The sequence below is a fragment of the Gasterosteus aculeatus genome, chromosome 18, assembly GCF_964276395.1.
Source record: "Gasterosteus aculeatus chromosome 18, fGasAcu3.hap1.1, whole genome shotgun sequence".
Classification (NCBI taxonomy): domain Eukaryota; kingdom Metazoa; phylum Chordata; class Actinopteri; order Perciformes; family Gasterosteidae; genus Gasterosteus; species Gasterosteus aculeatus.
Genome location: NC_135706.1, coordinates 16740057 through 16768041, shown reverse-complemented (window position 1 = coordinate 16768041; position 27985 = coordinate 16740057). Strand labels below are relative to the sequence as shown.

Genomic DNA, 27985 nt, shown 5'->3' with positions numbered 1-27985 from the left:
TATTTTAACTGGGAATTGGGATGATTTGTTGTTATGTTGGTTGAAAAATAAGCAGTAAACATAAACTTATTGTGATCATAAAGTCTAATAAATGAAGTTTGAAGTAAGAGTTTAAATAAAATATAAGACCACTAGAAAACTGTTGAACCATCTGAACTTTACATTAAAGAGATAAAGTGTGGCAATGTTTCATTATTAAATATTCTTCTGTAGTTTTTGAGTTTTAAACGTGATGAAGAAGAAGATTGAGAGGGTGAAGATGAAGAGTTGTTCAGTCCGTTCACGCAGTCGTTAAAATAGAAGCCGATTATCTTCCTCTAGACACATAATCTCTTGGACGACGAGTTAACAAGATAAAACTTAAAATGAATAATAAAGAGAGAAATGAATGATAGAGAAATGAAATAGTAGAGAGAGAAAATAGAACATGTCTACGTTTGGGTCAGATGTTTGTCTTGATGGGCAGAATTTGTTCCTTTGTCAGTGAAGGTCAGAGGTCATTTACAAAGTAGAGTCAAATATATTCTTAATTTAAACAGACATGTTTTCATGATTCTTTGCATTTAAAGCATCGCACACAGGGAGCAGTTTGGGGTTGGGTGTCTTGCTCAGGGACACTTCGACATGGGACATGGAGCAGCGGAGGTTTGAACCATCAACCCTGCGGTTACAGCACACCGGCTCTACTGCACGCGCCGCAAAATAAGCGTCCAGAGTTCAAATATATATTTCTTCAAAATAAATCCTTTAAGATCTTTTTTAGAAGCAACATCAACACAGGAACATTGTAGGAAAAAAAGGACGGGACAAAAATGTGTAAAATGAAGTTTGGTCTTAAAGGTTGGTAAAGGTGAGCTTCAGGTGAGTCCCTCATCTGTCTCAGGTGAGTGTCACATGTATCTCAGGTAAATCCCACACTTGTCTTAGTCGAGTCTGTTTCTTAGGTGTCCTCAAGTGACTCTCACTTGGTTCTCAGGTTAGTGCCCCATTTTTTGCTCACGAGTCCCATCTGTGTCTCAGGTGAGCGTCACATGTTTCCAAGGTAAGTCTCAGGGTCTTCAGCAAAGGGACATGTGCTTGCGGTGCTGCTCCACCAGCGGCACGAGGCAGCGCGGTGAGCTGGCCTGCAGCAGGAAGGGGTGCTCCAGCAGGTCGGTGGCACAGGAGCGCTGCTGCGTGTCCCGAGTCAGCATGCAGCTCAGGAAGTCCTTCAACACCGGAGACATCTGAGGCACACAACATGATGTCATCAGCCGGAGCCCCACAACTACTCACCGGTTATCTCCTCAGCCTTCCTGACCCAATGTTGACTAACCGATGAGGCAGTGTTTTATTATGCTGGTTGTGGCCTCAGGTCCAGTTGTTTTAATACTCTTTATTGTATAAAGAAACAGGTCCTCACAACTCCTGCCCTGTTCCTTTGCTGTAAAGACATGCATGTGTGTGGCTGACCCTGTGGATGTTCTTCACAGTCGGCGCTGCCTCGTCTCTCAGCTTCTTCATGGCGGTGATGGGCGTGTCGCTGAAATACGGCGGCTCTCCATCCACCATCTCCACCACCATGATGCCAAGAGACCAGATGTCCACCTGAGGGGAACAGGAGGCTGTCAGCGGTTACCTGCTCACACACACAACCTGCCGAACCAGGTTCTCCAACAAGGGGCTCTTGTACCTCGGTCCCATACGGGGTTTTGGAGATGACCTCAGGAGCCATCCAGTACGGAGTCCCCACCAGGGACCTCCTCTTTGGGACCTCTCTACTGATCTGAGCGCAGAAACCAAAGTCTGAGAGCTTGATCTGTCGAGGGGGGGAGGGGGGTGGGGGGTGGAATGGGGAGAAGCAAGGAAGAGGAAGGAAACGTTCTTTTATTTAATACCTTTCAGTTTGTTGAGTTTGAACATGACATGAAATGTTACATTTACTATGTGAATTGTTCTGTTTCCATCATGCTAAGCTACAACAAACCGTTAGAGAAAAGTTGTATTGTGTATCTCTTGTGTTGGTCTCTCTGAGTCTGAGTCTGTCTCTGTGTTTGTGTGTCTTACCGTCCCGTCCACACTCAGCAGGATGGAGTCGCTCTTGATGTCTCTGTGAACGACTCCCTGAGAGTGAAGATAAGACAAAGCCTCCAGGACGCTGTGACACACCGTCGCTGTCTGCTCCTCCTCCAGCCTGTACACAGGCAGAGTACTTTACTACACAGGCAGAGTACTTTACTACACAGGCAGAGTACTTTACTGCACAGAGTGAGTACTTAAGTACACAGGCAGAGTACTTTACTACACAGGCAGAGTACTTTACTGCACAGAGTGAGTACTTAAGTACACAGGCAGAGTACTTTACTGCACAGAGTGAGTACTTAAGTACACAGGCAGAGTACTTTACTGCACAGAGTGAGTACTTAAGTACACAGGCAGAGTACTTTACTACACAGGCAGAGTACTTTACTACACAGGCAGAGTACTTTACTGCACAGAGTGAGTACTTAAGTACACAGGCAGAGTACTTTACTACACAGGCAGAGTACTTTACTGCACAGAGTGAGTACTTAAGTACACAGGCAGAGTACTTTACTGCACAGAGTGAGTACTTACGTACACAGGCAGAGTACTTTACTGCACAGAGTGAGTACTTACGTACACAGGCAGAGTACTTTACTACACAGGCAGAGTACATTACTGCACAGAGTGAGTACTTAAGTACACAGGCAGAGTACTTTACTGCACAGACAGAGTACTTAAGTACACAGGCAGAGTACTTTACTGCACAGAGTGAGTACTTAAGTACACAGGCAGAGTACTTTACTGCACAGAGTGAGTACTTAAGTACACAGGCAGAGTACTTTACTGCACAGAGTGAGTACTTAAGTACACAAGCAGAGTACTTTACTGCACAGAGTGAGTACTTAAGTACACAGGCAGAGTACTTTACTGCACAGAGTGAGTACTTACGTACACAGGCAGAGTACTTTACTGCACAGAGTGAGTACTTAAGTACACAGGCAGAGTACTTTACTGCACAGAGTGAGTACTTAAGTACACAGGCAGAGTACTTTACCGCACAGAGTGAGTACTTAAGTACACAGGCAGAGTACTTTACCGCACAGAGTGAGTACTTAAGTACACAGGCAGAGTACTTTACTGCACAGAGTGAGTACTTAAGTACACAGGCAGAGTACTTTACCGCACAGAGTGAGTACTTAAGTACACAGGCAGAGTACTTTACTGCACAGAGTGAGTACTTACGTACACAGAGTGAGTACTTACGTACACAGGCAGAGTACTTTACTACACAGGCAGAGTACTTTACTGCACAGAGTGAGTACTTAAGTACACAGGCAGAGTACTTTACCGCACAGAGTGAGTACTTAAGTACACAGGCAGAGTACTTTACTGCACAGAGTGAGTACTTACGTACACAGAGTGAGTACTTACGTACACAGGCAGAGTACTTTACTACACGGGCAGAGTACTTTACTGCACAGAGTGAGTACTTAAGTACATAGGCAGAGTACTTTACTACACAGAGTGAGTACTTACGTACACAGGCAGAGTACTTTACTACACAGAGTGAGTACTTACGTACACAGGCAGAGTACTTTACTACACAAAGTGAGTACTTAAGTACACAGGCAGAGTACTTTACTGCACAGAGTGAGTACTTAAGTACACAGGAAGAGTACTTTACCGCTACACGGGCAGAGTACTTTACTGCACAGAGTGAGTACTTAAGTACATAGGCAGAGTACTTTACTACACAGAGTGAGTACTTACGTACACAGGCAGAGTACTTTACTACACAGAGTGAGTACTTACGTACACAGGCAGAGTACTTTACTACACAAAGTGAGTACTTAAGTACACAGGCAGAGTACTTTACTGCACAGAGTGAGTACTTAAGTACACAGGAAGAGTACTTTACCGCACAGAGTGAGTACTTAAGTACACAGGCAGAGTACTTTACCGCACAGAGTGAGTACTTAAGTACACAGGCAGAGTACTTTACTGCACAGAGTGAGTACTTAAGTACACAGGCAGAGTACTTTACTGCACAGGCAGAGTACTTTACTGCACAGAGTGAGTACTTAAGTACACAGGCAGAGTACTTTACCGTACAGAGTGAGTGCTTAAGTACACAGGCAGAGTACTTTACTGCACAGAGTGAGTACTTAAGTACACAAGCAGAGTACTTTACTGCACAGAGTGAGTACTTAAGTACACAGGCAAAGTACTTTACTGCACAGAGTGAGTACTTAAGTACACAAGCAGAGTACTTTACTGCACAGAGTGAGTACTTAAGTACACAGGCAGAGTACTTTACTGCACATTTTGAGGACTTAAGTACACAGTGCTGTAGAAGTACCTGTTGTCTCTGACTTCCTGCTCACCTGGTCTTGCTGACAATGTGAGTCAGAGCGCCGCCCTGCAGGTACTCCATGATTACCCAGAGTTCCTCTTCCACCAGAGCACTGCCAAACATCTCCACCACGTTGTGATGCCGGTACTCTCTCATAATCACCACCTGAGACACATGGGACAGGTGAGGCTGCTGATGATGTCAGAGGGTGTCCGTTATACACCAATAATGTGTCATATATATATATATATATTCAGTGGGGGTGCAGAAGCACAAGGGTGATGAGGAACTTGTCTCGGCAGTCCTTGCAAAACGTGGCATCTTGTGCCCAGAAAGACTTCCTGGGATATCTGGCAAACTCTATACTTTTGCTAGCAGACAGGTTATCACAACACCCACACTGGCTCGTTTGAAGCCTAGTCATTTCCGATGGCACTGAAGGTATGCGAGGAAAAGAGGGAAACAAAGATCGTATTTGGAGAGTGGAATGTGAAAACTTTGATTGACAGACCTGATGAAATAGAGACAGACTGCCCTGGTTGCCAGAGAGCTACGCAGACATAATGTCGACATCCTGGAGAGCGGATCGCTGGTAGAGGCCCTAACTGGCTTCACATTCCTTTAGAGTGGTAAACCAAGAGAGCACAGAGTGGTATTAGCCATCAAGACCCAACTCAGCAAAGACCTGACGCAACTACCAACAGCCACGGCCCTGCAAATACCTTTAGACCACAATAACAATCTGACGGTTGTGAGGGTGTATACACCGACAATGACCTACCCAGAGGGCGAAATAGACTTCTACCCACTTCAGCAAACTATATCGTCCTAGGGGATGAAGGGATCCTTCAATGCACGGGTTGGAGCAGACAATGTATCCTGGGACGAAACACATTTGTACATTTGGGAACAGAAAGATGATCTCAGGTGAGAAGCTACTGGCCTTCTGCACAGACAACCACCTAATCCTCACTAACACAATGTTTGAAACAAGTAAGAAGACTACATGGATGCGCCCGCGATTCAAGCACTGGCACCAGATTGATTTCATTGTTAATAAGTCTGATGTTCTGTCCGATGAGAGGAGCCAACTGCTGCACAGAATTCTCACTCACACTGAGAAAGACCTACAGAAGGCACACATCCACAAAACCGACCAAGCTAAAGGTCCAAGCCCTTAAAGATGACGATATACAGGAACAACTTGATAATGAGACGCTGAGGGCCTAAGAGAGATCACACATGTGCAAGACAACAAAGTGGGAGACCATCTTGTCTGTGTTATTAACAACTGTTACATTATTGGACTGTAAAGTACTCGTTCCTTATTGCTTAATTAGGATGGAGTCCACTATTTCAATGTTACAGGCGTAATAAATGAATTGTCAATTTAGAACGAGTCTCTCTTATTGAGCTGTTATTTACAGGAAAAGTTTAGAACCCTTAAATGTGCACAATGTCTATGTGTAAGCGTCCGATGAAGGCACGACTGACGGGGGAACAGTTTAGTCCACTGTCCAAGTCAATTACATCCCTTTGGCACGTATGCAGTGTACTGCCCGGGTATGCGAGGTATGGAATGTGAGTGCTCTTCTTCATGTGTGTGCAACGTAATTGGCCTGGTGGCAGCGCTAGGCTTGCACCACGCAGCCAACAGGGCTAAGATGGTAACAGGGTGACAGGGGCTTGGCCGGTGAATGAGAGGGGTTTGGGACGATGCCGATGTCATGGCGGTTTGGGTGGATGAGTTTTGTCCTCCACTGGGAGAAGGACCACCAGTCTTCTCACGTCTCTCCTGATAACCGTCATGGGCAGCGAAGAACTCCTCTTCTTTTGGCCACCCGCCAGGGATACAGGAATTCCAGCGCACGTTGCAATGTCAGCGTCCCTAACAATCCCTTTACTGTCAGGATAAACTGTCAGAATCCGGCCCAGGCGAAACTGCCCTCTCAAAGCATTTGGGTCAGCAATCCAGACGAGGTCGCCGACTTTGACGTTCCTCTCCGTCCGGTGCCACTTGTGTCGAATGAACAGATTTGGGCCAGCTAGTTCCCTCCACTTTGCCCAAAACCGGTCCACTCCGATTTGAATAGCCCTCAGACGACGCCAGGGATGAGTGTCTAGGTCCAGCCCGCTGGTGTCTCCTCCAAGCGATGCTCGACCCAGTATGAGGGAGTTGGGCGTTAAGTACTCAACAGAGTCCTCCTGTTCTTGAGCTCTGGCATCAATTGGGCGTTCGTTTGTCAGGTTGGCTGCCTGATAGAACAGAGTTTGGAGCTCCCCCCATGTGAGGGACCCTGTAGTTCCTCCTAGGCTTATCAGCGCCTTCTTTAAAAGCTTCACAGCTGCCTCCGCAGCTCCATTCCTGTGGGGTGCATCTGCAGGGTGAAAATCCCACTTCCATTCAGTCCCGTTCTTAGCAGCCACATCTTCTATAGACGCAGCCTGCAAGCAAGCCAGATGTTTATGCAGCTCATGCAGAGCCGACTTGGCCCCAATAAAGTTGGTGCCTCTGTCGGACCATAGTTTTCCTGGATGCCCCCTCAGAGCAACAAAGCGGGAGTATGCTTGGAGGAAACTTTCTGCCGACTGGTCATCGGTGAGGTCCGCATGGACGGCTCTCGAGGCCATACAACAGAAAACAATGCCCCAGACCTTCTTGCTGGTTCCCCTTTTAAGAAATAAACAAACAAATGAGGAATCTTGAGTAAAGTCCTATGTGTGCCGGGTTGCCCTTTCCGTGGGGAGAAAACGGAACAGTTGTGTTTTCTGTGGAGTTTTTAATTCATGACGTTTTGTTATTTCGGATTTACATGTGTGATCAAATGTTTACCTGCCAGAGCTATATATGTAAATGCCAGTATTATATGGAGAAACTTTGAGGTAGCAGCGCAATAGTGTAGTGTCCCTTTAAGAGAGGAGTGTGCTGTGAGGTCACGTGACCAGTGTTTACTGAGTGAAAAGGAAGCGCGATTCACTTAGTTGGTAACGACTTCCAACCCGGTGTGCAGCCACTTGGTAAGCTCTCTTGATTTTCAATGTTGTCTTGTCTCCTTTATAATGTACGCTTCATGTTGTCTGATGTCACCTTAAATGTGTTGCTGCTGTGTTTACTTTCTTTGTGTTTCATACTTTAAACATATAAGCCAGACTGCTATGTGACGTGGGTACTTCCTGGTTTGCCGTGGGGCATTTTGGGAATTGTAGTTTCCTGCTAAGAAAAGACTGCATGCATTGTGAATGTGGTGCATAATGATTGAATGTGTACATGCAAATAACGAAACTGATGATGGTGGATTATAGTATATTAATAATGTTTATTTGTATTTTTGAATAATGTTATTAAGATAAAGAACTGGGGAGCTGTGTTGGTTGTGGTGTGCACATGGAAATTTAAGTATTGCATTTCTTATTATTCCAGGTTTTTTACCTGGTTCCCCTTTTAAGAAATAAACAAACAAATGAGGAATCTTGAGTAAAGTCCTATGTGTGCCGGGTTGCCCTTTCCGTGGGGAGAAAACGGAACAGTAAAAAACCAACGGTTCTGAGCACGTCAAGCTAAGTCCGCAACCGACCTAGCAGCATTGACCAGCGAAGAAACTCCAAAGGAAGAGGAAAAGGCCGAATAGACCCCTCTGTGGAGCAGCGCCTCGGTCAGTGTCGGGAAAGGAAGATGGATTCAGCAGAATTAGTGGCTCTAAAAGGAAAGCGCTCAACAGCACAGGCGTGTTTCACCAAGAGAGCCAAAAAGCTGTCCCTCACTGAAGACCTCCTAGAAAAAAGGGTGCTGATCGACGAGATCAGAGCACTTGGTGTGGACTTTGGAAAGTTCCACGACACTGGTCTCGAATATGTTGATGCCCTAGGAGAAGTGGAAGGCGACGAAGAAAAAGCAAGCAGAGAAGTGGCTCACGTAGAGGAGAAGATGGCGACGTGCCTTGCCACCTATACAGAAACGCTCCAGCTCGCGAAGGAGACATTATGGAACAAATTTGCTTATGTTGACCTTAAATTGTATGCTGATGGTGCAGAGGAGAAATGTGCTGAAATGGAGAACATTGAGGTGAAAGAGTTGCCGGAGGAAGACTTTCAAGTCCTGAGGGAGGGTCTGCTGGAGAGGATCAAAATGCTTGAGCTAAAAGCGCTTGAATGGGAAAGTCTTGTCTCTGGAGCCAAGATAACACTCTACAAGCAGCAGCTATACAAGCTGGTCAACAGACTACATGACTGGGCGCGGAGCTGGGAAAAGATGAAGCGGAAGGAAGAGGTTGAAGAAGGGAGTTCTGATGAAGAACGTAGCAAGTCCGGCACGCACCCCCAAAAGACCCCAAAAGCCCCCGAAGACCCCACTGTAACGCATGTGCCCACCAGAGCTCCTGTGGTTTCAAATGCTCCTCCACAAAGCACCCTTGGCGTGCATCCCGGGGCTTATGGCTTCAGACCACAGATCAGTCTTGAAAGAACGCGCCTGCCCACGTTCTCGGGAGACATGACTGACTATTATCGGTGGAAGGCTGAGTGGGAAGAGCTCGAACAGCTGGGGAACCCACAGAGGACTGCTGGTGTTACAAGGTTCCACCTCCTAGCAAGTCTCAGCGACAGGGTGAAGAGAGACTTGGTTCTGTCCAGCTGTGCGTCGGCAGATGAAATGTTCAGGCGCCTCGACAACCGCTTTGGGAACAAGGCAAAAATCGTTCTGAAGATCTCAGAAGAGGTTCAGGGCCTAACCCCTGTGAAGGGAGATAATCCTAGAAAAGCGATCGAGCTGATCCAAGCAGTGGAGCGGGCTCTTAGTAACCTTGTGATCCTGGGAGAAGAGGAGGTTCTAAGGAACCGTTGGGTGGCACAGTCACTTGAAAGCAAGCTACCAAGCTGTCTGAAGGAGAAATGGATTAAGCACAAGACCAAGCCTGTGAGCAGTTTCGCTCCACATAACCACTTTGACTGCTTACTGCGCTTCCTGAAGAAGCAGGAAGCAATCCTGGAGGAGCTGGATCAGCTGGAGCCAAACCCAAGAGAAGGAAGCTCCTCAGTTAAAGGCCCAGCAGACAAGCCAGAAAGAGGAGTTAAGAAAGCATTCTCCAAAGCTACCTCAGGCCAAAGAGCGTTGTCTCAGTTAAAACCACGCTTGGACTCGTGCACAGCCTGTGCCGATGAGACACACGCTGGCAGGCTGTTTGCCTGCAAAGTCTTCAGGGAAATGGATCTCCAGAAGAGGAAAGCCCATCTGAAGACCCATGGAATATGCAATCGGTGCCTGTGCTTCCACTGGAAGGATGGCCGTTGCAACCCAAAGTTCCTCTGCAGTAAAATGGACTGCCGTAAAGAGGAGCCTCACCACTATCTGCTCTGCCCCAAGTGCATCGCTCAAGAAAAAGACGCTGGCCACGAGGAGCAAGGTACCAGAAGGATGGAGAGGAAAAGCCTCGGGCTGACCAGCAAGCAAGAGGAGCTCCTGGCGAAAGTCACTCCGGAACTAAGAGCAGAATTCAGGAAGGCATTTTCCAACAAAGCCTCAACCATAATCTGCACTGCTGGAGGTGGACTGAAAGAGTTCCCAGTTATAATGATGTTACTGGAAGTGACGACGAACTCAGGCCAGCTAATAGGCACTCTTATCGACCTTGCCTCTGACACCAACTACATAACAAACAACGCTGCCCAGCGCCTTGGACTAATTGGTGAGAGCATCAAATTAATTGTCCACGGAATAGGAGGAATGACAACGACAGTCACAACCAAGAGGTACTCCCTGCGACTAAGAGTGAAGACCATGAAGGGGACGGTAATGGAGCACAAACTACTCTGCTACGGCCTAGAAAGTATTGCAGAGATAAGTCAGCCGGTCACTCCACAACAGCTGCAAAGGATCTTTCCTGACATCGCTGCAGAAGAGCTGGTCCGCCCTGAGCACATCGAACTTCTAATCAGCCACAGGGAAGGTCGTTTAGTTCCACAGCCGTTTAAGTTGGAGGGAGATCTAGTCCTTTGGGACGGCCCTTTGGGCAAAGCTGTTGGTGGTACTCACCCTGATCTCTTCGAGGTAGTAGACCTAACGCTGCATCAGTCGGAAACTCACTTCGCAAGATCTATGAGAACATCCTCAATGGTGTACAAGGAGGTTCTTGTGAACACCAAAGACCTGAGTGAGGACCCAATGAGGATGGGAGAAGTTACCCTCAGCAAAACCACCGCTTCGAACAAGGAGGTGTTTGAGTGGTTTAAGTGGGATAGTATCGGGGCAGCGTGTGACCCAAAATGCGGGAGCTGCAAGTGCAGCAAGTGCCCTCCGGGAGGCAGAGAGATGACCCTTGGAGAAGAAAGGGACTTAGAAAAGATAAAGGACTGCCTCTCTTATGTGCTAGCGGACAAACACAGTGACGCCCCACACTGGGATGCGGCCTACCCGTGGAAAGTGAACCCTGCAATTCTGCCAGATAACCGCCGAGCAGTGGAGGCCACCTTCCGGAACACCGAGGCTCGGCTAGCAAGAGAACCTGTGTGGAAAGTGGCTTATGGAGTGCAGATCCGCGAGATGGTATCAAGAGGGGCAGCCATCAAGCTCACAGAGGAAGAGATCAAACGGTGGGATGGCCCAATCTGGTACATCAGCCATTTGGTTGCCCCAAATCCTCATTCTAGCTCTACGCCAGTGAGGATAGTCTGGAACAGTAGCCAGGAGTTTAAAGGGTTGAGCCTGAATAACCTCCTGCACAAAGGCCCTGATGTCCTCAACCCAATTCGAGGTGTCCTGCTAAGATTTAGGAGCAGACTGTATGCTGCTCTTGGCGATGTGAAGAAAATGTATAATTCTGTGTGGCTGAAGGACGAAGAGGTCCACCTCCATCGATTCCTCTGGAGGGATAACCCCGAAGATGAAATTGGTGTGTTTGCCATTGTCCGGGTCAACATCGGCGACAAGCCTGCTGGGTGCATCGCTCAGGTTGCCATGAGAGAAACGGCAAACCTGCCCCAGTTTTCATCCATGGTTGAAGAGCGCCGAATCTTGACAGAGGACTGCTATGTGGACGATGTTCTAACATCGCATAATGATCTCCAAACTCTGGTTAGGATGACCGAAGGAGTGGAAGAAATCCTAAGAGCAGGTGGTTTCTCCCTCAAGCCCTGGGTCCTGACAGGCCAAAGTGGGAGGAGTGAGAAACCCACTGACCCCAGCAATGTCAGGTCAACAGAGCCCAAGACCCTGATACTACCCAACCAGATGCGGGATGAGGAGAATAAGGCATTGGGATTGGGATATGAACCTGAATCTGACAAACTCTGTGTGCTGACGTCTGTGAACTTCTCAAGGAGACGAGGAAAGATGAGGACCGGTCTGGATCTACGAGAGGATGAGGTCAGAGGCGGCACCCCCGACCCTCTCACTCGACGCATGCTGCTGAGTCAGATCGCGGGGCTCTATGACCCCATCGGCCTGGCTTCACCCGCCAAGCAACGAGGAGTGATGCTCGTAAGAGAATCCTTTCAGGAAGCAGGAATTGACCGTCAGTCCAAGGACACCTGGGACGACCCTCTTTCGCCACGTCTTCGAGAAGCTGCAATAAAACTTTTTGAGCAGAATGTGAGGCTTGGCCAACTCCGATTCAACAGGAGTCTCACACCTCATGGAGCCATAGGCCGGCCAATGGGAATCACATTTTCCGATGGTAGTGAAGCTTCCTACGGCGCCGTTCTTTATCTACGGTGGGAGACAGAAGATGCAGTCGCAGTTAAGCTGGTTGAATCAAAGGGCAAGCTCACTCCTCTAGACCAGAAAGGTGATGTCATTAAAGCAGAACTCTGCGGGGCTGTCTTTGCATCCCGCCTGAAGACATACTTCGAGAAGCACTGCTACATTAAGGTCGATCAGTGGATTCATTTTGTTGACAGTCAGACAATTTTGGGAGCTATCCAGAAGGATAGCTATGGCTATCAGACATTTTTTGCAAACCGGATTGGAGAAATCCAAAAGGCTGGATCAGTAGATAGCTGGAGGTGGGTCGAAGGTAGACTGAACATCGCCGACCTTATCACAAGGGGGGCATCCCCGGAGGAGCTTGCTGAAGGATCTGTCTGGCAGGAAGGCCCAAAATTTTTGAAGTTGCCTGAGTCAGAATGGCCGGTGAAAACTGCTAGAGAGATCAATCCCTTGGTTGCTGAGATCGGGGGACTTCGGAGGAAGGCATTCACAGGACTGGTCACAGTAGGAGCCCAGCCCAGGAAAGGGTCAGGCCCAACCAGTGTTGCAGTTGTCCGCCTTGTGGACCCCCAGCGGTTCAGCTCACTTGCACGGTTGTGTGGGACCATCGCCTGGGTGAGACAAGCAGTAGGAATCTGGCTGGGTAACAGCCAGGCTCCAGTTCGGTCAAAGTGGGAGGCAAGACCATGCCTGTCTGTGGAAGAACGAGTAACAGCTTTCAAAGATCTAGCTCTCGAAGCTCAGTGTGGGGTTGAGTTCCGCGACGCAACCCTGGATCGCCTGGTTGTCCAGGAAGAGGAAAAAACCGGACTCTTGCTCTGCGGAGGGAGAATCCAATGCTGGGATGAAGATCGAGTGGCTATACCGCTGATCCCATGCCAGTCGTGGCTTGCAACCCTACTGGCCAGGGAGGCACATGAAGAAAACCATGAAGGTGTTGCCTCTACCCTTCTACGGACAAGGAGGAAAGCCTGGATCATGCAGGGACGGAGAACAGTTAAGAAGGTGCTGAACAACTGTGTCACCTGCAGAAAGAAACGAGCAAAGACGTGTCAGCAAGTAATGAGTGATCTCCCTCAAGAGCGTACCAGTAGGGCAAGCCCGTTCGAAAATGCGACCCTCGACCTTTTTGGCCCCTTCGAGGTGAAAGACGCGGTTAAAAGAAGGACCAGCAAGAAGGTCTGGGGCATTGTTTTCTGTTGTATGGCCTCGAGAGCCGTCCATGCGGACCTCACCGATGACCAGTCGGCAGAAAGTTTCCTCCAAGCATACTCCCGCTTTGTTGCTCTGAGGGGGCATCCAGGAAAACTATGGTCCGACAGAGGCACCAACTTTATTGGGGCCAAGTCGGCTCTGCATGAGCTGCATAAACATCTGGCTTGCTTGCAGGCTGCGTCTATAGAAGATGTGGCTGCTAAGAACGGGACTGAATGGAAGTGGGATTTTCACCCTGCAGATGCACCCCACAGGAATGGAGCTGCGGAGGCAGCTGTGAAGCTTTTAAAGAAGGCGCTGATAAGCCTAGGAGGAACTACAGGGTCCCTCACATGGGGGGAGCTCCAAACTCTGTTCTATCAGGCAGCCAACCTGACAAACGAACGCCCAATTGATGCCAGAGCTCAAGAACAGGAGGACTCTGTTGAGTACTTAACGCCCAACTCCCTCATACTGGGTCGAGCATCGCTTGGAGGAGACACCAGCGGGCTGGACCTAGACACTCATCCCTGGCGTCGTCTGAGGGCTATTCAAATCGGAGTGGACCGGTTTTGGGCAAAGTGGAGGGAACTAGCTGGCCCAAATCTGTTCATTCGACACAAGTGGCACCGGACGGAGAGGAACGTCAAAGTCGGCGACCTCGTCTGGATTGCTGACCCAAATGCTTTGAGAGGGCAGTTTCGCCTGGGCCGGATTCTGACAGTTTATCCTGACAGTAAAGGGATTGTTAGGGACGCTGACATTGCAACGTGCGCTGGAATTCCTGTATCCCTGGCGGGTGGCCAAAAGAAGAGGAGTTCTTCGCTGCCCATGACGGTTATCAGGAGAGACGTGAGAAGACTGGTGGTCCTTCTCCCAGTGGAGGACAAAACTCATCCACCCAAACCGCCATGACATCGGCATCGTCCCAAACCCCTCTCATTCACCGGCCAAGCCCCTGTCACCCTGTTACCATCTTAGCCCTGTTGGCTGCGTGGTGCAAGCCTAGCGCTGCCACCAGGCCAATTACGTTGCACACACATGAAGAAGAGCACTCACATTCCATACCTCGCATACCCGGGCAGTACACTGCATACGTGCCAAAGGGATGTAATTGACTTGGACAGTGGACTAAACTGTTCCCCCGTCAGTCGTGCCTTCATCGGACGCTTACACATAGACATTGTGCACATTTAAGGGTTCTAAAAAAAAAAATTAAAAAAAATAAAATAAATAAATAAATAAATAAAAAGGTTCTTTTTAAGTGAGTTAGTAAGTTCCCTGGATAACATCAGGAACTTAAGTGGGAGGTGTTGTGTTTTCTGTGGAGTTTTTAATTCATGACGTTTTGTTATTTCGGATTTACATGTGTGATCAAATGTTTACCTGCCAGAGCTATATATGTAAATGCCAGTATTATATGGAGAAACTTTGAGGTAGCAGCGCAATAGTGTAGTGTCCCTTTAAGAGAGGAGTGTGCTGTGAGGTCACGTGACCAGTGTTTACTGAGTGAAAAGGAAGCGCGATTCACTTAGTTGGTAACGACTTCCAACCCGGTGTGCAGCCACTTGGTAAGCTCTCTTGATTTTCAATGTTGTCTTGTCTCCTTTATAATGTACGCTTCATGTTGTCTGATGTCACCTTAAATGTGTTGCTGCTGTGTTTACTTTCTTTGTGTTTCATACTTTAAACATATAAGCCAGACTGCTATGTGACGTGGGTACTTCCTGGTTTGCCGTGGGGCATTTTGGGAATTGTAGTTTCCTGCTAAGAAAAGACTGCATGCATTGTGAATGTGGTGCATAATGATTGAATGTGTACATGCAAATAACGAAACTGATGATGGTGGATTATAGTATATTAATAATGTTTATTTGTATTTTTGAATAATGTTATTAAGATAAAGAACTGGGGAGCTGTGTTGGTTGTGGTGTGCACATGGAAATTTAAGTATTGCATTTCTTATTATTCCAGGTTTTTTACCTGGTTCCCCTTTTAAGAAATAAACAAACAAATGAGGAATCTTGAGTAAAGTCCTATGTGTGCCGGGTTGCCCTTTCCGTGGGGAGAAAACGGAACAGTCATATATATATATATATATTCAGTGGGGGTGCAGAAGCACAAGGGTGATGAGGAACTTGTCTCGGCAGTCCTTGCAAAACGTGGCATCTTGTGCCCAGAAAGACTTCCTGGGATATCTGGCAAACTCTATACTTTTGCTAGCAGACAGGTTATCACAACACCCACACTGGCTCGTTTGAAGCCTAGTCATTTCCGATGGCACTGAAGGTATGCGAGGAAAAGAGGGAAACAAAGATCGTATTTGGAGAGTGGAATGTGAAAACTTTGATTGACAGACCTGATGAAATAGAGACAGACTGCCCTGGTTGCCAGAGAGCTACGCAGACATAATGTCGACATCCTGGAGAGCGGATCGCTGGTAGAGGCCCTAACTGGCTTCACATTCCTTTAGAGTGGTAAACCAAGAGAGCACAGAGTGGTATTAGCCATCAAGACCCAACTCAGCAAAGACCTGACGCAACTACCAACAGCCACGGCCCTGCAAATACCTTTAGACCACAATAACAATCTGACGGTTGTGAGGGTGTATACACCGACAATGACCTACCCAGAGGGCGAAATAGACTTCTACCCACTTCAGCAAACTATATCGTCCTAGGGGATGAAGGGATCCTTCAATGCACGGGTTGGAGCAGACAATGTATCCTGGGACGAAACACATTTGTACATTTGGGAACAGAAAGATGATCTCAGGTGAGAAGCTACTGGCCTTCTGCACAGACAACCACCTAATCCTCACTAACACAATGTTTGAAACAAGTAAGAAGACTACATGGATGCGCCCGCGATTCAAGCACTGGCACCAGATTGATTTCATTGTTAATAAGTCTGATGTTCTGTCCGATGAGAGGAGCCAACTGCTGCACAGAATTCTCACTCACACTGAGAAAGACCTACAGAAGGCACACATCCACAAAACCGACCAAGCTAAAGGTCCAAGCCCTTAAAGATGACGATATACAGGAACAACTTGATAATGAGACGCTGAGGGCCTAAGAGAGATCACACATGTGCAAGACAACAAAGTGGGAGACCATCTTGTCTGTGTTATTAACAACTGTTACATTATTGGACTGTAAAGTACTCGTTCCTTATTGCTTAATTAGGATGGAGTCCACTATTTCAATGTTACAGGCGTAATAAATGAATTGTCAATTTAGAACGAGTCTCTCTTATTGAGCTGTTATTTACAGGAAAAGTGTGTGGAACAAAACAGACCTTTGTGTGCTGTTTTCATTGATTTCATCAAAGCTTTCGACACTGTGTTCAGAGACGGCCTGCTAGCTAAAACGGGGCACCGTGGAAATGATCAAACGCATACTAGATGAACAAAAAGGGTGTGTACATCCATTTTTGTTTTCATTTCAATTAACTTTACTACAGTTCACTTTCACTGACTTTACTTACCATTATAATGTACATTCTACTCCACCCTACTCCACCCTACTACTACTATACCTCGTTGAAGAGCAGCTCCCTGCGTTGTTGCCTCCTCACGTCCATCATCTTCACTGCTACTTGTCTGCCGCTGCTTCTCTCTCTGGCGATGCAGACGACTCCTGTGGAACCTTCTCCGATCTTCACAAAGTTTTCCAGAGTGTTCCTCGGGTCTCCAGGGTCCACCACCATCTGCAGCGCCTCCTTGAACTGCTTATGAGTCACCTTCACGCTTGCGTCAGGTGCCAGCTGCTCGGGGTAGGGGGAGAGGGAGGAGGGGTGGGGCGAGGACCGGGTCTCGATCAGGGGGGGTGGTGTCTTTGCAGGAAGTCCGATGTTGAAGGTGGAGGATGGGCGGAGCAAACGCTGAGGTGGACCTGCGATGACGGGACTGCTGGTGCTAATAGGGGGGGGGGAGGCATAGGGGGAAAGCTGGGGGAGAAGATATACTTAAAAACAATAAAAGAAACCTTTATTTATGAATGTACATGAAGACAAAGCCATGTGTTACATTGAGGTTATAAGAGGAGTGAGGCCTTCTGGGAGTTTCTCTGGCAGAGGACAGCAGGTCGGGCAGGTGAGCTGGTCTGGGCCTCAGGTGAGGTCTGCTGTTCTTCCCGGTCTGCAGGGGATTGTAACAGGAAGCTGGTCTCTGCCTTTGCCCTACCCGTCCACCTGTTGACGCGCCCGCACCGTTCGCACCAGTCGTTTGCGGGCTCGCAGGCATAGGGGGCGTGGCCACGGACGAAGAGCCTACCTCGCAGGTGGACTTCGCTCTCTGCAGAGATGCGCCTCTATCGCTGCACACCTGTTGGATCCTGTCCTGCCAGTAGGTGGAAAAACTCGTCTTCATGCCGTTGCTGCGGCAACCGAGCCGCTCGTACTGGTACGACTCCTCGTCAGCCAGGTCTCCAAGGAGGCCAAGCGACCGGGCCCGTTGCCGTGCCGATGGGCTGTATCGGCGCAGAGAGTTGGAGGCGGTGACAGACAGGTGGCTCATCTCAGAGATGACCTGGGAGATGTAGTCACCGTGACCAATGAAACTCCCCCGAACGATCGTCTGCAGACAGAAAATGTTATGACATGTGGCTGTACGTGCCACCGATTTATGGACCAATACAATATTCCTTTATTTTTAAACTAACCCATAGACGCTCCCATAGACGTCTATGAGGAAATGACTCTACTTCTCTGTAGTGACCAGCAGGGGGCGACTCCTCTGCTCCCATAGACGTCTATGAGGAAATGACTCTACTTCTCTGTAGTGACCAGCAGGGGGCGACTCCTCTGCTCCCATAGACGTCTATGAGGAAATGACTCTACTTCTCTGTAGTGACCAGCAGGGGGCGACTCCTCTGCTCCCATAGACGTCTATGAGGAAATGACTCTACTTCTCTGTAGTGACCAGCAGGGGGCGACTCCTCTGCTCCCATAGACGTCTATGAGGAAATGACTCTACTTCTCTGTAGTGACCAGCAGGGGGCAACTCCTCTGCTCCCATAGACGTCTATGAGGAAATGACTCTACTTCTCTGTAGTGACCAGCAGGGGGCGACTCCTCTGCTCCCATAGACGTCTATGAGGAAATGACTCTACTTCTCTGTAGTGACCAGCAGGGGGCGACTCCTCTGCTCCCATAGACGTCTATGAGAAAATGACTCTTGATTTATTCCCTCAGTAAACATTGTAAACACGAGTTCATGATCTCAGTCTCTAGTTTACAGTCATCATGCTTCAATACAGCATGATGTTCATTTAGTAGATTATAGTCCATTTAGAGTCAGACAATAAAGCAGGGGATGCTTTGGGGCGGGGCTACATGCTGATTGACAGCTCTCTTCTTTCCCTCCCCCTTAGTTCATATATGGTCATCGAGATGTCAGACTTTTGACATGGGCAAACTACTCCACGGTAACCATCTTCCTCATACATGTTGTTATCCTACCTTTCGGGGTTGGACCTCGGTGGTTCTGGACGGGTCCACCAGGGGGCGTGGCCTCCTCAGCGTGTCAATGACACTCTGCCACTGTGGCGGCAGGCCAACGTAGCGCCCTGTGGCGACATCATACGATGTGTGGACGCGGTGCCGGAAGTCCTGAGGCGCAGAGATCTTCGGCCGTCGCTTCCTCTTCCTGCGCTGGAACATCGTCGTTCGCAGCGACAGTAAGACCCGGCAGGGGAACCGGAAGCAGCTCACTCACGCCGCCGTTTTGACTGTTCATTAGAACGCAGTGGGGAGGCACAAAGGAAATGCATAAGTAAATTGTCAAATGGATATATAAATATGAAAATAAATTAATATTCAAATAATACCGTATTAAATACTGAAATACATATTTGTAATCAATAAATGCATATGCAAATAAATAAACAAATTAGGAAATACAGAAAGGAATAAATAAAATACTTTATATTGAAACAATTAAAAAAATACAGAAATAAATCAAACGTAAAAATTAGAATCAGTTGTAAATTTATTAGCTTTAAGGTCTGCAGTCTTCTACTTCATTTACATAAACGTGAAACAAAAATATTAGCTTTTTATTTATGTCCTGTTTAATTCTTACAACTGTCAATCACTAACAATATTAAGTAATTATAGTCTCAATGTTTATATGCCAATATAAAGACAAATAAATGTCACCTTTCACCACTAAATAAATATATATTTATATACATTCAGGTGCTCGTCAGTTCTTTTCAGGAGAATGTTAATAATAACTATTAAAATTCTTACAATAACGGTTTGTTCACCATTTACTTACAATTAAAAGTAAACTATGTAAATCTATCAATCATGTTTTTTATAACTGTTTTTGCAGAAGCGCCCCCTGTTTGTTAAGGAGTGGTGGAGGATGTAGACTACCGTATCCGTATGCTACACTATACTACTGTGTGTGTGTGTGTGTGTGTGTAATCAGGGTGTGACTGACATACCTGAGCGATCTAACACACAACATGACCAGACAGCTCTCAGTGAGGCTGAACCTCAGCACTCTGCGACATCACACCTTCAAAGACCTCATTAATATCTGATCAATAACTGTCATCTATCAAAAGACCTATTTGATCATGAGAGTGCATGCGCACCTGCATGTTAACATGTTATGTTAGTTCATGTAAGCATTCTTTAGTGCACGTTAGTGCATGAAGGTGCATGTGAGTGTGCACCTGCTCTGCTGCTGACTGACAGCGTCGTCATGGAAACCACAGCTTCAGCACATTCCCTTTGAACGACATCGCTGCTCAAAAGACTCACAATGATGATGAAAAATGATTTCTAGTTCACACATGTGTGTGTCTATGATTGTGCGCCTGTGTCTGTCTTTGTGTGTGTCATTCAGTCCATGTCTGTCTGTCTGTGTGTGTGTGTCTGTGTGTGTGTGAGTGTGTTTTCTGTCTGTGTGCCTGTGTATGACTTTGCGTGTGTGTGTGTGTGTGTGTGTGTTTTCTGTCTGTGTGCCTGTGTATGACTTGTGTGTGCCTGTGTATGACTTTGCGTGTGTGTGTGTGTGTTTTCTGTCTGTGTGCCTGTGTATGACTTTGCGTGTGTGTGTGTGTGTGTGTGTGTGTTTTCTGTCTGTGTGCCTGTGTATGACTTTGCGTGTGTGTGTGTGTGTGTTTTCTGTCTGTGTGCCTGTGTATGACTTTGCGTGTGTGTGTGTGTGTGTTTTCTGTCTGTGTGCCTGTGTGTGACTTTGCGTGTGTGTGTGTGTTTTCTGTCTGTGTGCCTGTGTGTGACTTTGCGTGTGTGTGTGTCTACATCAGCTGGTCAGCTGTTGAAGTCAACCTGCTGAACAGACTAAAATTCTCTAAAGTTTATCGACGCCATTGATTCACCAAACCAATCAGGCGTTTTAACCAATGAGAGCAGGGGGGCGGGCTGCTCTCCAAGCAGAAAAGATCTAGCGGAGAAAACGGTAACGGCAGCGTCGGAAAGGCCCTCAAGAAAGATCATTTCCCCGAGTTATCACGGGACATCATTTCCTCTACCAATGATGCCAATTTATTTGCCTTTATGACCTGGTCCATTTGCCATAGAATGTTTTTGACGTTCTGAAGTTCTTCTGCTGACTTCAAACGAAAACGTTAAGAAATAGGCGTCCTTTCGTCACCAGGTGACCGAGCATCATTCCACCGCCTACGGGGAGTGATAACTCTCTATTCATTATTTTGAAATGATTTAGTTAGCTAATGCTAGCTAGCTCTGCTTAGCTATTTAACTAGCTACGAAGGCTTGCTAGCTAGATCTCTTAGATAGCGTTGGAGTCAGTGAGATGTTTCCTTTCCTCATAAGTTACTGCCATCTTTTGATTAACAGCCAATCCTCTTACATAATAAATACTACTAGTTAGTGCAGCTGACTGGAGGTTTCCAGGTTTAAATGTTGTTTGTTTTTACCGAAGCGTTGAGTAATCAGCTCAATAACAGAGAGCCGACTGTGGAAGCAGTGAATCGGATGCAGAAGACAGCGTTCTGCAGGTTGACGTTGCTTCACATGTCGCTAAACACGAGAAACTACAGAGATATGAAATAAAAAGGCGTCTTTGGGTACCCAGAAAAGCACGAATAGACGACCTGCCGGGTTCTAACAGAATAATGGTCACGACAATCCGGAAACTGTAAGTCTTTCTTAGAGGGTTCCTCACAGCTCAACAAGGATCTACGTTGAATCTTCTGCAGAGGACCTTCAGTCTACAGTCAGCTGTGTGGAACACAGTCACAGTTAAACTGTTTGTGTGGGAGAATTCTGCCGAGCTCACCTGGCTGGCAGATTCCAGGTGAGTCCAGGTGGGTCCAGATGAGTCCAGGTGGGTCCAGGTGGGTCCAGGTGGGTCCGTTGTAGCCGGTTTCTGCTGCTCTCCTCCTCCTACTCAACTCTCCCTTAGCTGCCGTCCCTCCTCCCCCTCTCCTCTCTCTCCGTCCCTCCCCCACCTCCCTGTCTCACCTTGTCTCAGGTATGAAGTAGGGAGGAGGAGTCTAGTTCTGTGGCTTCTGTCTCCAGATTCAAACTAACTTTATTGACATGACAGCAGTTCAGTGTGATTGTGTTGTAGTTGATAATGAGTGGCGACGTCCCTCCGAACTTGGTTGCCAGGTCTATGACGTAATTAAATCTGAGTCATAAATACACAGAAGTAGATTTTAAATGTCTTCAGTTATTAATCTGAAGTTACCCAGGAGCTCCATTAGCCTGTCTGTCTCGGTGCAGGCTGCAGCTTGTCTCAGTCTCTAAAGTGTCTTTGTCTCTGCAGGCTGCAGCTTGTCTCACAGTTTAGATCGGTTTCTATGGCAGCATTTTAACTTACTCACACTCCACATGATTCATAGCAGCTCCTCCAGTTCATTACGCAATAACTTCTAAAGGGGACTTTAAAAAACACATTAAGACAAACAATCAGAAGAATCAGACCGTGTTTTAGTGAACAGCTTCTCCGTCAGGACGGAGGACGACGAGCAACCGCCGGCAAGAACCTCCACCACATCCTGGAGAACATGGTGCAAACAACCAGCTTTAATAGAACACATTTAATACGTGAAATAAATAAACTTTAGCTCATAAAATAATACAGTTATAATAAGTCAAATTGTGTCATAATGCAGGTGTAATTCCCGTACCAGGGTTCCTCTCCAGACACCTCCCAGCCTCACTGGGACCATCTCGCCGTCGGTCAGCAGCAGGTGGACATTCTCACCAGGTCCACTTGACAGGTAGAGACAAGAGGACGCAGCTACCAACCACAGTCAGTGAACAGATGTGCAGCAGTGGTAGCAGCTGTGTGTGTGGGGGGGGGGGGCGGATGACTCACTGGGGACGAGGTCAGTGAGCTCCTAGAGACAGACAGACCGTGGAGTCACCGTGGAGACAGGTGGGTGTGTCCATAGTGTGTCCTTGTATGGACATGGGGAGGAAGTGACTCAAGGTGGACATGTGACCCGGGGGCGTGGCCTAGGTGGTGATGCAGCCGTCCAGGAACAGGAAGCAGTCGATCAGAGGCAGCGCGCCGTTGGTGGACTTCTCCTGCAGGTCGACAACCCGTCCCCATGGAGACAAACTGGGAGTCACTATGGAGACGGAGGACTTAGCGGCCCACACGTAGAATTGGGAGCCTACTTTGGGGAGCGCGTAGCTGTCCTCCGTGGCTTATTTGGTTCCTTATCAGGTTTCTGATCCCTGCAGGACTCTGGAGTAGATGTAGATCACGTCGCCTCCTGGTGGTCCATCCGTCTCCTGGGTGAAAGGAGAACAGGACTCACCTGCTGGTTGGGGAACCGGAGTTCAGAAGTTCAGTGAAATCAGCCTCCTTTAGTCTGAAGCCTAGTTTATGCTTCTGCGTTTTCATGCACAGACACGCAGACGCAAGAGTCCCTTACGTGTCCCTTACGTGTCCCTTGCGTGTCCCTTACGTGTCCCTTACGTGTCCCTTACGTGTCCCTTACGTGTCCCTTACGTGTACCTTGCGTGTCCCTTGCGTGTCCCTTACGTGTCCCTTACGTGTCCCTTACGTGTACCTTGCGAGCGTCGACCCATTTTTCTAGGCTTGCGTTGAAAGCGACGGGGCAATAAAGTCTGTGATAAATAAATAAAGCAACCAGCGACTTCCACACACAAAGACGTGACTCTCCAGGTCGTCTTCAACAGAACACGTGACTCCACCTGTTGTTCTGGAGGTGAATCGCTCTGCAACACACGCAAGACTTTACAACCAGGAAGTGAAACCAGTGCGTCGACACGACGTAAAGACGCAGCCTTTACTCCTCCTCCTGTATCCTGTAGCCTCGTAGCCTGACTCCTCCCCCTTTAGCATTGCCCCGCCTCCTGTACTGTGGGGACTCCTCCTTCTGTATCTTGACCCCTCCTCATGCCTGACCTGTTATTGTTACTAATATTTCTTATATTTCGACCCGGCACCTGATGAAAGATTCACAGCAGAAAATAAATCAGTTCAACCTTCAGACTGTGACGAACACATTTCTTCTTAATAATACTAATGACATATTACACACATCGAAATACAAATACACTATTATAATAAAAGTTAAAAGATTGACCAACAACCACACATTTCTAAATTTACCACACAGAAAATTGGTGACGGTAATCATAGGTGTTGCCGCACCTGAGTGACGTCAGAGCGACCTGCTATGAGGGGTGTGTCGGGTGTCTCTTCCTGTTTGTGAGCGCAGAGACACACTGAGTCTGAGCTCGGAGACAAACCTGGACGTCCACAGCTGACCCCCGGCAGGACACGTCACGTGACGGAGATCGGTTCGTGTTTGATTTTTTCCACAAAATGCCTCCACCCTCCTCCTCCTCCTCCTCCATTGCCCCCCTCTTCCTCCTCGTCGTCGTCGCGCGCCTCTCCGGAGCGGAGGACGCGTCTTGCAGCGCGGCCTTCCGGTCCGGACCGGAGGACTTCGTGCTGGACGCGGAGGCCGCGGTGAAGGCGGGGGCAGCGCTGCTGTCCAGCGCGCGCGTGCGCTCCGCGGAGGCTTGTAGGAGCGCGTGCTGCGGGATGCCGCTCTGCGACCTGGCGCTGCTGCAGCCGCGCGGCGGGGGGGCGGAAGCGGCAGAGCACCGCGAGTGCGTCCTGTTCAACTGCGTGCACCGAAACCGCTTCGTGTGCCGGTTCGTGAACCACAAAGGGTTCCTGAGCTACATCCGGGCCTCCGTGTTCCAGGTGTACCTGCGGGGACCTCAGGCCACAGGTGAGTCCCACCCCATCAGGTGATGTCATGGGGACAGTATCAACACAAGATGGCTATCAAGTAATATATATAAATAACAGAATCAATTCAAGATGCTAACAAATATTACAGGATCAATACTTTAATGTGATAAATCCAAGAAGATCATTTGGTACTATAGGATCAATCAATCAACAACGGGATCAATACACTGTCATCATTTATAAATATAGGATACATTATTGTTATTATTATTATTAGGTATTAGATGAGGAACTACCTGTAGAAGAGAATCATTGTCAACTGTCCTCAGGTCTGTGACATCACTTAACTGTCCTCAGGTCTGTGACATCACTTAACTGTCCTCAGGTCTGTGACATCACTTAACTGTCCTCAGGTCTGTGACATCACTTAACTGTCCACAGGTGACGACGCTCTGCCCATCGCCATAGCGCCCCGTGATGTCATCATTCAGCCTGGCGAGGTGGTGACCCTCAGTGGCATCCAGAGCCTGCCGATTGGCGACGCCCACATCTCCAGGTACCAGTGGAGTCTGGTTAGTGGAGACGTCAATGTCACCATGGAGGTAAGATATGTGAATGAGCTCGGGAACCAATCAGACGGGAGTATTCAGTGTTCTACATCACTCCACTCAGAAGGAACCAATCACTTTTGAATGTGGTTCTGCAGAGAACGGACCTACCTGACCAGGTGAGACTCTCCAACCTGCAGTCGGGTTCTTTCGTCTTCCAGCTGACCGTCATCGACTCCAACGACCAGCGTTCCCGAGCCGCCAACGTCTCCGTGGTCGTCCTCGACCCGGAGCGCTCCAGGAGTGAGTGGGAAATGTAGTCCATTCTGCTGACAGGATATTGATTGTTAAACCGCTTTATTGAAAGGTATCAGTGGTTCTTGTCTGTTCTTGTCATTCTGGTCCACACCTTGACTCAAACCAGGAAACCGGTCCGACTGGAATACCTGACACAAAACGGAGAGACACACACACGTACTCACACAGTCACAAACACGCATGGATACACACACACACACACTCACTCAATCTCATCACCGATTGGTTGATTTGTTGGTTATTGATTATGGCTGTCAATAGATTAAAAGTATTAACTAATTAATTGCACATTTTGAAATGTATTAATCTCGATTAATGGCGATTAATGAATGTTGTATTTGAAGTGCCAACAATGTCCCCACATTTAGCAGGACGTTTTCAAACCACGTCTTTTAGGGACACAGTGGTGGTCCTGTGCAGACTGTGAGCCGCACAGGGTAACGTTAGATGTTGAGATAGAAGTAGCCTAGCAGCTAGCTTAGCATAGCGGTGCTTTAAGTGGTCCGTTTGCCACTCACCCCCCTTCTGTTTGACACGTGGAGGAATTCCTGTGCTCAGTTCTCTGCTGTATGTCGCTGTTTGCTTTACTTCCAATGCATCTCGATGTAGCTGACTGCAGCTAGCGGCTGCAGCTGACTTTCAACTAGTTAACTAACGTTAAACTAACGTTAACTAGGTGAAAATATTTTGTTGCATTTATCTAGGCCACATTAATCGCATAGATTAATGCATTAATGTTGACAGCCCTATTATTAATCGCTGATCAATTAGCTTTATATCATCCAACCGTCAACACACACACACACACACAAACCTTGTGCTGTTTTCCAAAGAAATTAGTATTAACAATGTGTGGTGATAAAAAATGGATCAATATTTGTAATAGAAACCACTCATTTGAATAATCCTTTGAATACATGGTTAGTCTTACCGTGTCCTCCTGTCCGCTGTCCAGCCTTCTGTCTGTCCCCGCTGAAGGTCGGTCCGTGTCGCGCTGCGTTTCCTCGCTGGAGCTACAACGCCACGACCAGCGCCTGTAAGCCCTTCCTGTTTGGAGGGTGTAAGTCCAACAGCAACAACTTCCTGTCTGAGGAAGAGTGTGTGTCTGCCTGCAGAGGGGTCTCAGGTACACACAGTACACACCGAGTACACATGTAGTATACTCAAAGTACACACAGCAGTTTAAATACTTTACGTTTTATGTGTTTTCAGCGCCTTCAGAGAGAAGCGTCTCTGTGTCCGTCGCTGGTCAGTCCCACAATGCACCTCTTCATATCAGCTGTGCACCACAAGTACAAGGCAGGGGTTAATGTGTACCTGTGTGTTGCAGAGTGCGGGTCTACCTGTGGTCCTGCTCAGCTCACCTGTGACTCTGGCTGCTGCTTGGACAGAAGTCTAGAATGTGACGAGGTGACGCAGTGCAGAGACGGAGCCGACGAGGAGCACTGCGGCAAACGTAACACAAGCGCACACAGCGACACATAGACAGACACACACAGGTAGAAGATCACCCCTCCTCTTCCTCTTCCTCTTCCTCAGTAAACCAAACCTTTCACCGCCTGCTGGACATCGACGTGAACCAGAAGAAAGGTGAGTCTGTGTCTGACCGCCTGCTAGCTCTCAGTGCTAACCAGCTACGTGCTAACCCCCCCCCTCCAACAGCCCGGTGTGCCGAGCCCCCCCTCACTGGGCCGTGCCGGGCCAATTTGACCCACTGGTACTACGACCCCCTGAACAGGAAGTGCTTCCACTTCACCTGGGGGGGGTGTGACGGCAACGAGAACAACTTTGAGGATGAAGACAAGTGCCGCGAGACGTGTGACGGGGTGACAGGTACGCACGAGCTCACACATAGCAGGTAGTTCCTTATGTCTTTGTCTCCCTGTGTCCTTGTCTCATTCCTCCTTGTGTCCCCACAGAGCGCGACGTCTTCTTCAGAGGGATGTTTGACCGCTTTGGGGCCGAGGAGGAGGAAAGTGAATCGGGTGAGAACACAGAAACCACAAACATGGCTAGCAGTTGGTAGTTTTGGGCTGCTGAGTGGTGACGTTGTAGTACTTTTGTCTATGTTGGTGTACTAGTACACGGTAAGAGTGTTCTCCCTCCTTAGGAAACATCGCGCTGGCCGTTTGTCTGTCGGTGGCCATCTTGGCTCTTTTGGCCGTGCTGACCTACTGCTTCTTGAAGTCCAGGAAGGAGCGCTCCCATAGGCCGGTCGCCACAGGGCCCGCCCACGTGGCGCTGTAAGAGCAGGACCACCAAACCCATGTGAGGCAGTCGCCACAACCGCCGCGGAGCCTGATCGTCCATAGCATTGGTGATGTCATCGCGATGGATCAGCTGCTCAGCGTGGACTTCCTGTGTGTGTCGGTTTCTCTTTGATGTATTTATGAATATTTTGGTTTTCAGATGTCTTTGGTCATTCAAATCTTCAATATGTTTTTAACCAAGTCTGTGATGTTTGACATCATATTACACGCATATATATAATATTTTTGTATAAATAATATTTCAACACGTCTCCATGACAACTAAGGCAGGTCTTTAGCGACGGCTGAAAGCTCTTCAGACATCGTAAATGATTGAATGTTTAAATAAATAAATGGTTTTATTGAAATCTCTGTGTTCTGATATTAATGATCACTATTTATATACAAAGTACTTTATACTACATATCA

General features: G+C 47.9%; 3 protein-coding genes and 2 long non-coding RNA genes across 7 annotated transcripts; 4 read left to right on the top strand and 1 right to left on the bottom strand.

Moving 5' to 3' along the window:
- Positions 1 to 137: 137 nt before the first annotated feature.
- Positions 138 to 22693, bottom strand: LOC120814746 (serine/threonine-protein kinase PAK 6). 3 transcript variants are annotated; one of them, XM_078093853.1, is made up of 12 exons: positions 22579 to 22693; positions 22388 to 22472; positions 22182 to 22255; positions 21532 to 21885; positions 18714 to 18982; positions 17281 to 17829; positions 16791 to 17201; positions 4389 to 4522; positions 2047 to 2173; positions 1673 to 1798; positions 1453 to 1587; positions 138 to 1226 (listed from the first exon to the last, which is right to left on the bottom strand). In XM_078093853.1, the coding sequence occupies exons 5-12, from the start codon at positions 18912 to 18914 to the stop codon at positions 1059 to 1061; spliced, it is 1851 nt and encodes a 616-aa protein (XP_077949979.1). In that variant the 5' UTR covers positions 18915 to 18982; positions 21532 to 21885; positions 22182 to 22255; positions 22388 to 22472; positions 22579 to 22693; the 3' UTR covers positions 138 to 1058. The 3 variants fall into 3 exon arrangements, with proteins under 3 accessions (XP_077949979.1, XP_077949978.1, XP_077949980.1); XM_078093852.1 differs by having other exon boundaries at positions 22388 to 22500; positions 22579 to 22596; XM_078093854.1 differs by lacking the exon at positions 22579 to 22693 and having other exon boundaries at positions 17281 to 17391; positions 17527 to 17829; positions 22388 to 22528.
- Positions 7291 to 7823, top strand: LOC144389413 (uncharacterized). Its single transcript, XR_013453438.1, has 2 exons — positions 7291 to 7375; positions 7779 to 7823. It is a non-coding gene; the product is annotated as an uncharacterized LOC144389413 (long non-coding RNA).
- Positions 7958 to 14458, top strand: LOC144389412 (uncharacterized). The gene has a single exon (XM_078093846.1). The coding sequence runs from the start codon at positions 8031 to 8033 to the stop codon at positions 14163 to 14165; it is 6135 nt and encodes a 2044-aa protein (XP_077949972.1). The 5' UTR covers positions 7958 to 8030; the 3' UTR covers positions 14166 to 14458.
- Positions 14737 to 15269, top strand: LOC144389414 (uncharacterized). The gene is made up of 2 exons (XR_013453439.1): positions 14737 to 14821; positions 15225 to 15269. It is a non-coding gene; the product is annotated as an uncharacterized LOC144389414 (long non-coding RNA).
- Positions 22694 to 23855: 1162 nt separating the features above from the next.
- On the top strand, positions 23856 to 27924 carry LOC120814762 (kunitz-type protease inhibitor 1). Its single transcript, XM_040169832.2, has 10 exons — positions 23856 to 24478; positions 24883 to 25043; positions 25148 to 25292; positions 26263 to 26433; positions 26520 to 26555; positions 26638 to 26763; positions 26847 to 26897; positions 26970 to 27140; positions 27227 to 27292; positions 27418 to 27924. Exons 1-10 carry the CDS (start codon positions 24064 to 24066, stop codon positions 27552 to 27554), a joined length of 1479 nt encoding a protein of 492 aa, XP_040025766.2. The 5' UTR covers positions 23856 to 24063; the 3' UTR covers positions 27555 to 27924.
- Positions 27925 to 27985: the final 61 nt, after the last annotated feature.

Coding starts and splice junctions, on each gene's coding strand:
- LOC144389412 (XM_078093846.1), top strand. CDS start 8,031: ATGGATTCAGCAGAATTAGTGGCTCTAAAAGGAAAGCGCTCAACAGCA.
- LOC120814746 (XM_078093853.1), bottom strand. CDS start 18,914: ATGTTCCAGCGCAGGAAGAGGAAGCGACGGCCGAAGATCTCTGCGCCT. Junction 4,523..16,790: donor GGGAGCTGCTCTTCAACGAG/GTATAGTAGTAG, acceptor CATGTGTCTCAG/GTGGTGATTATGAGAGAGTA. Junction 1,799..2,046: donor TGCTGAGTGTGGACGGGACG/GTAAGACACACA, acceptor CCCCCTCGACAG/ATCAAGCTCTCAGACTTTGG.
- LOC120814762 (XM_040169832.2), top strand. CDS start 24,064: ATGCCTCCACCCTCCTCCTCCTCCTCCTCCATTGCCCCCCTCTTCCTC. Junction 26,898..26,969: donor CGACGTGAACCAGAAGAAAG/GTGAGTCTGTGT, acceptor CCCCTCCAACAG/CCCGGTGTGCCGAGCCCCCC. Junction 27,293..27,417: donor GGAGGAGGAAAGTGAATCGG/GTGAGAACACAG, acceptor CTCCCTCCTTAG/GAAACATCGCGCTGGCCGTT.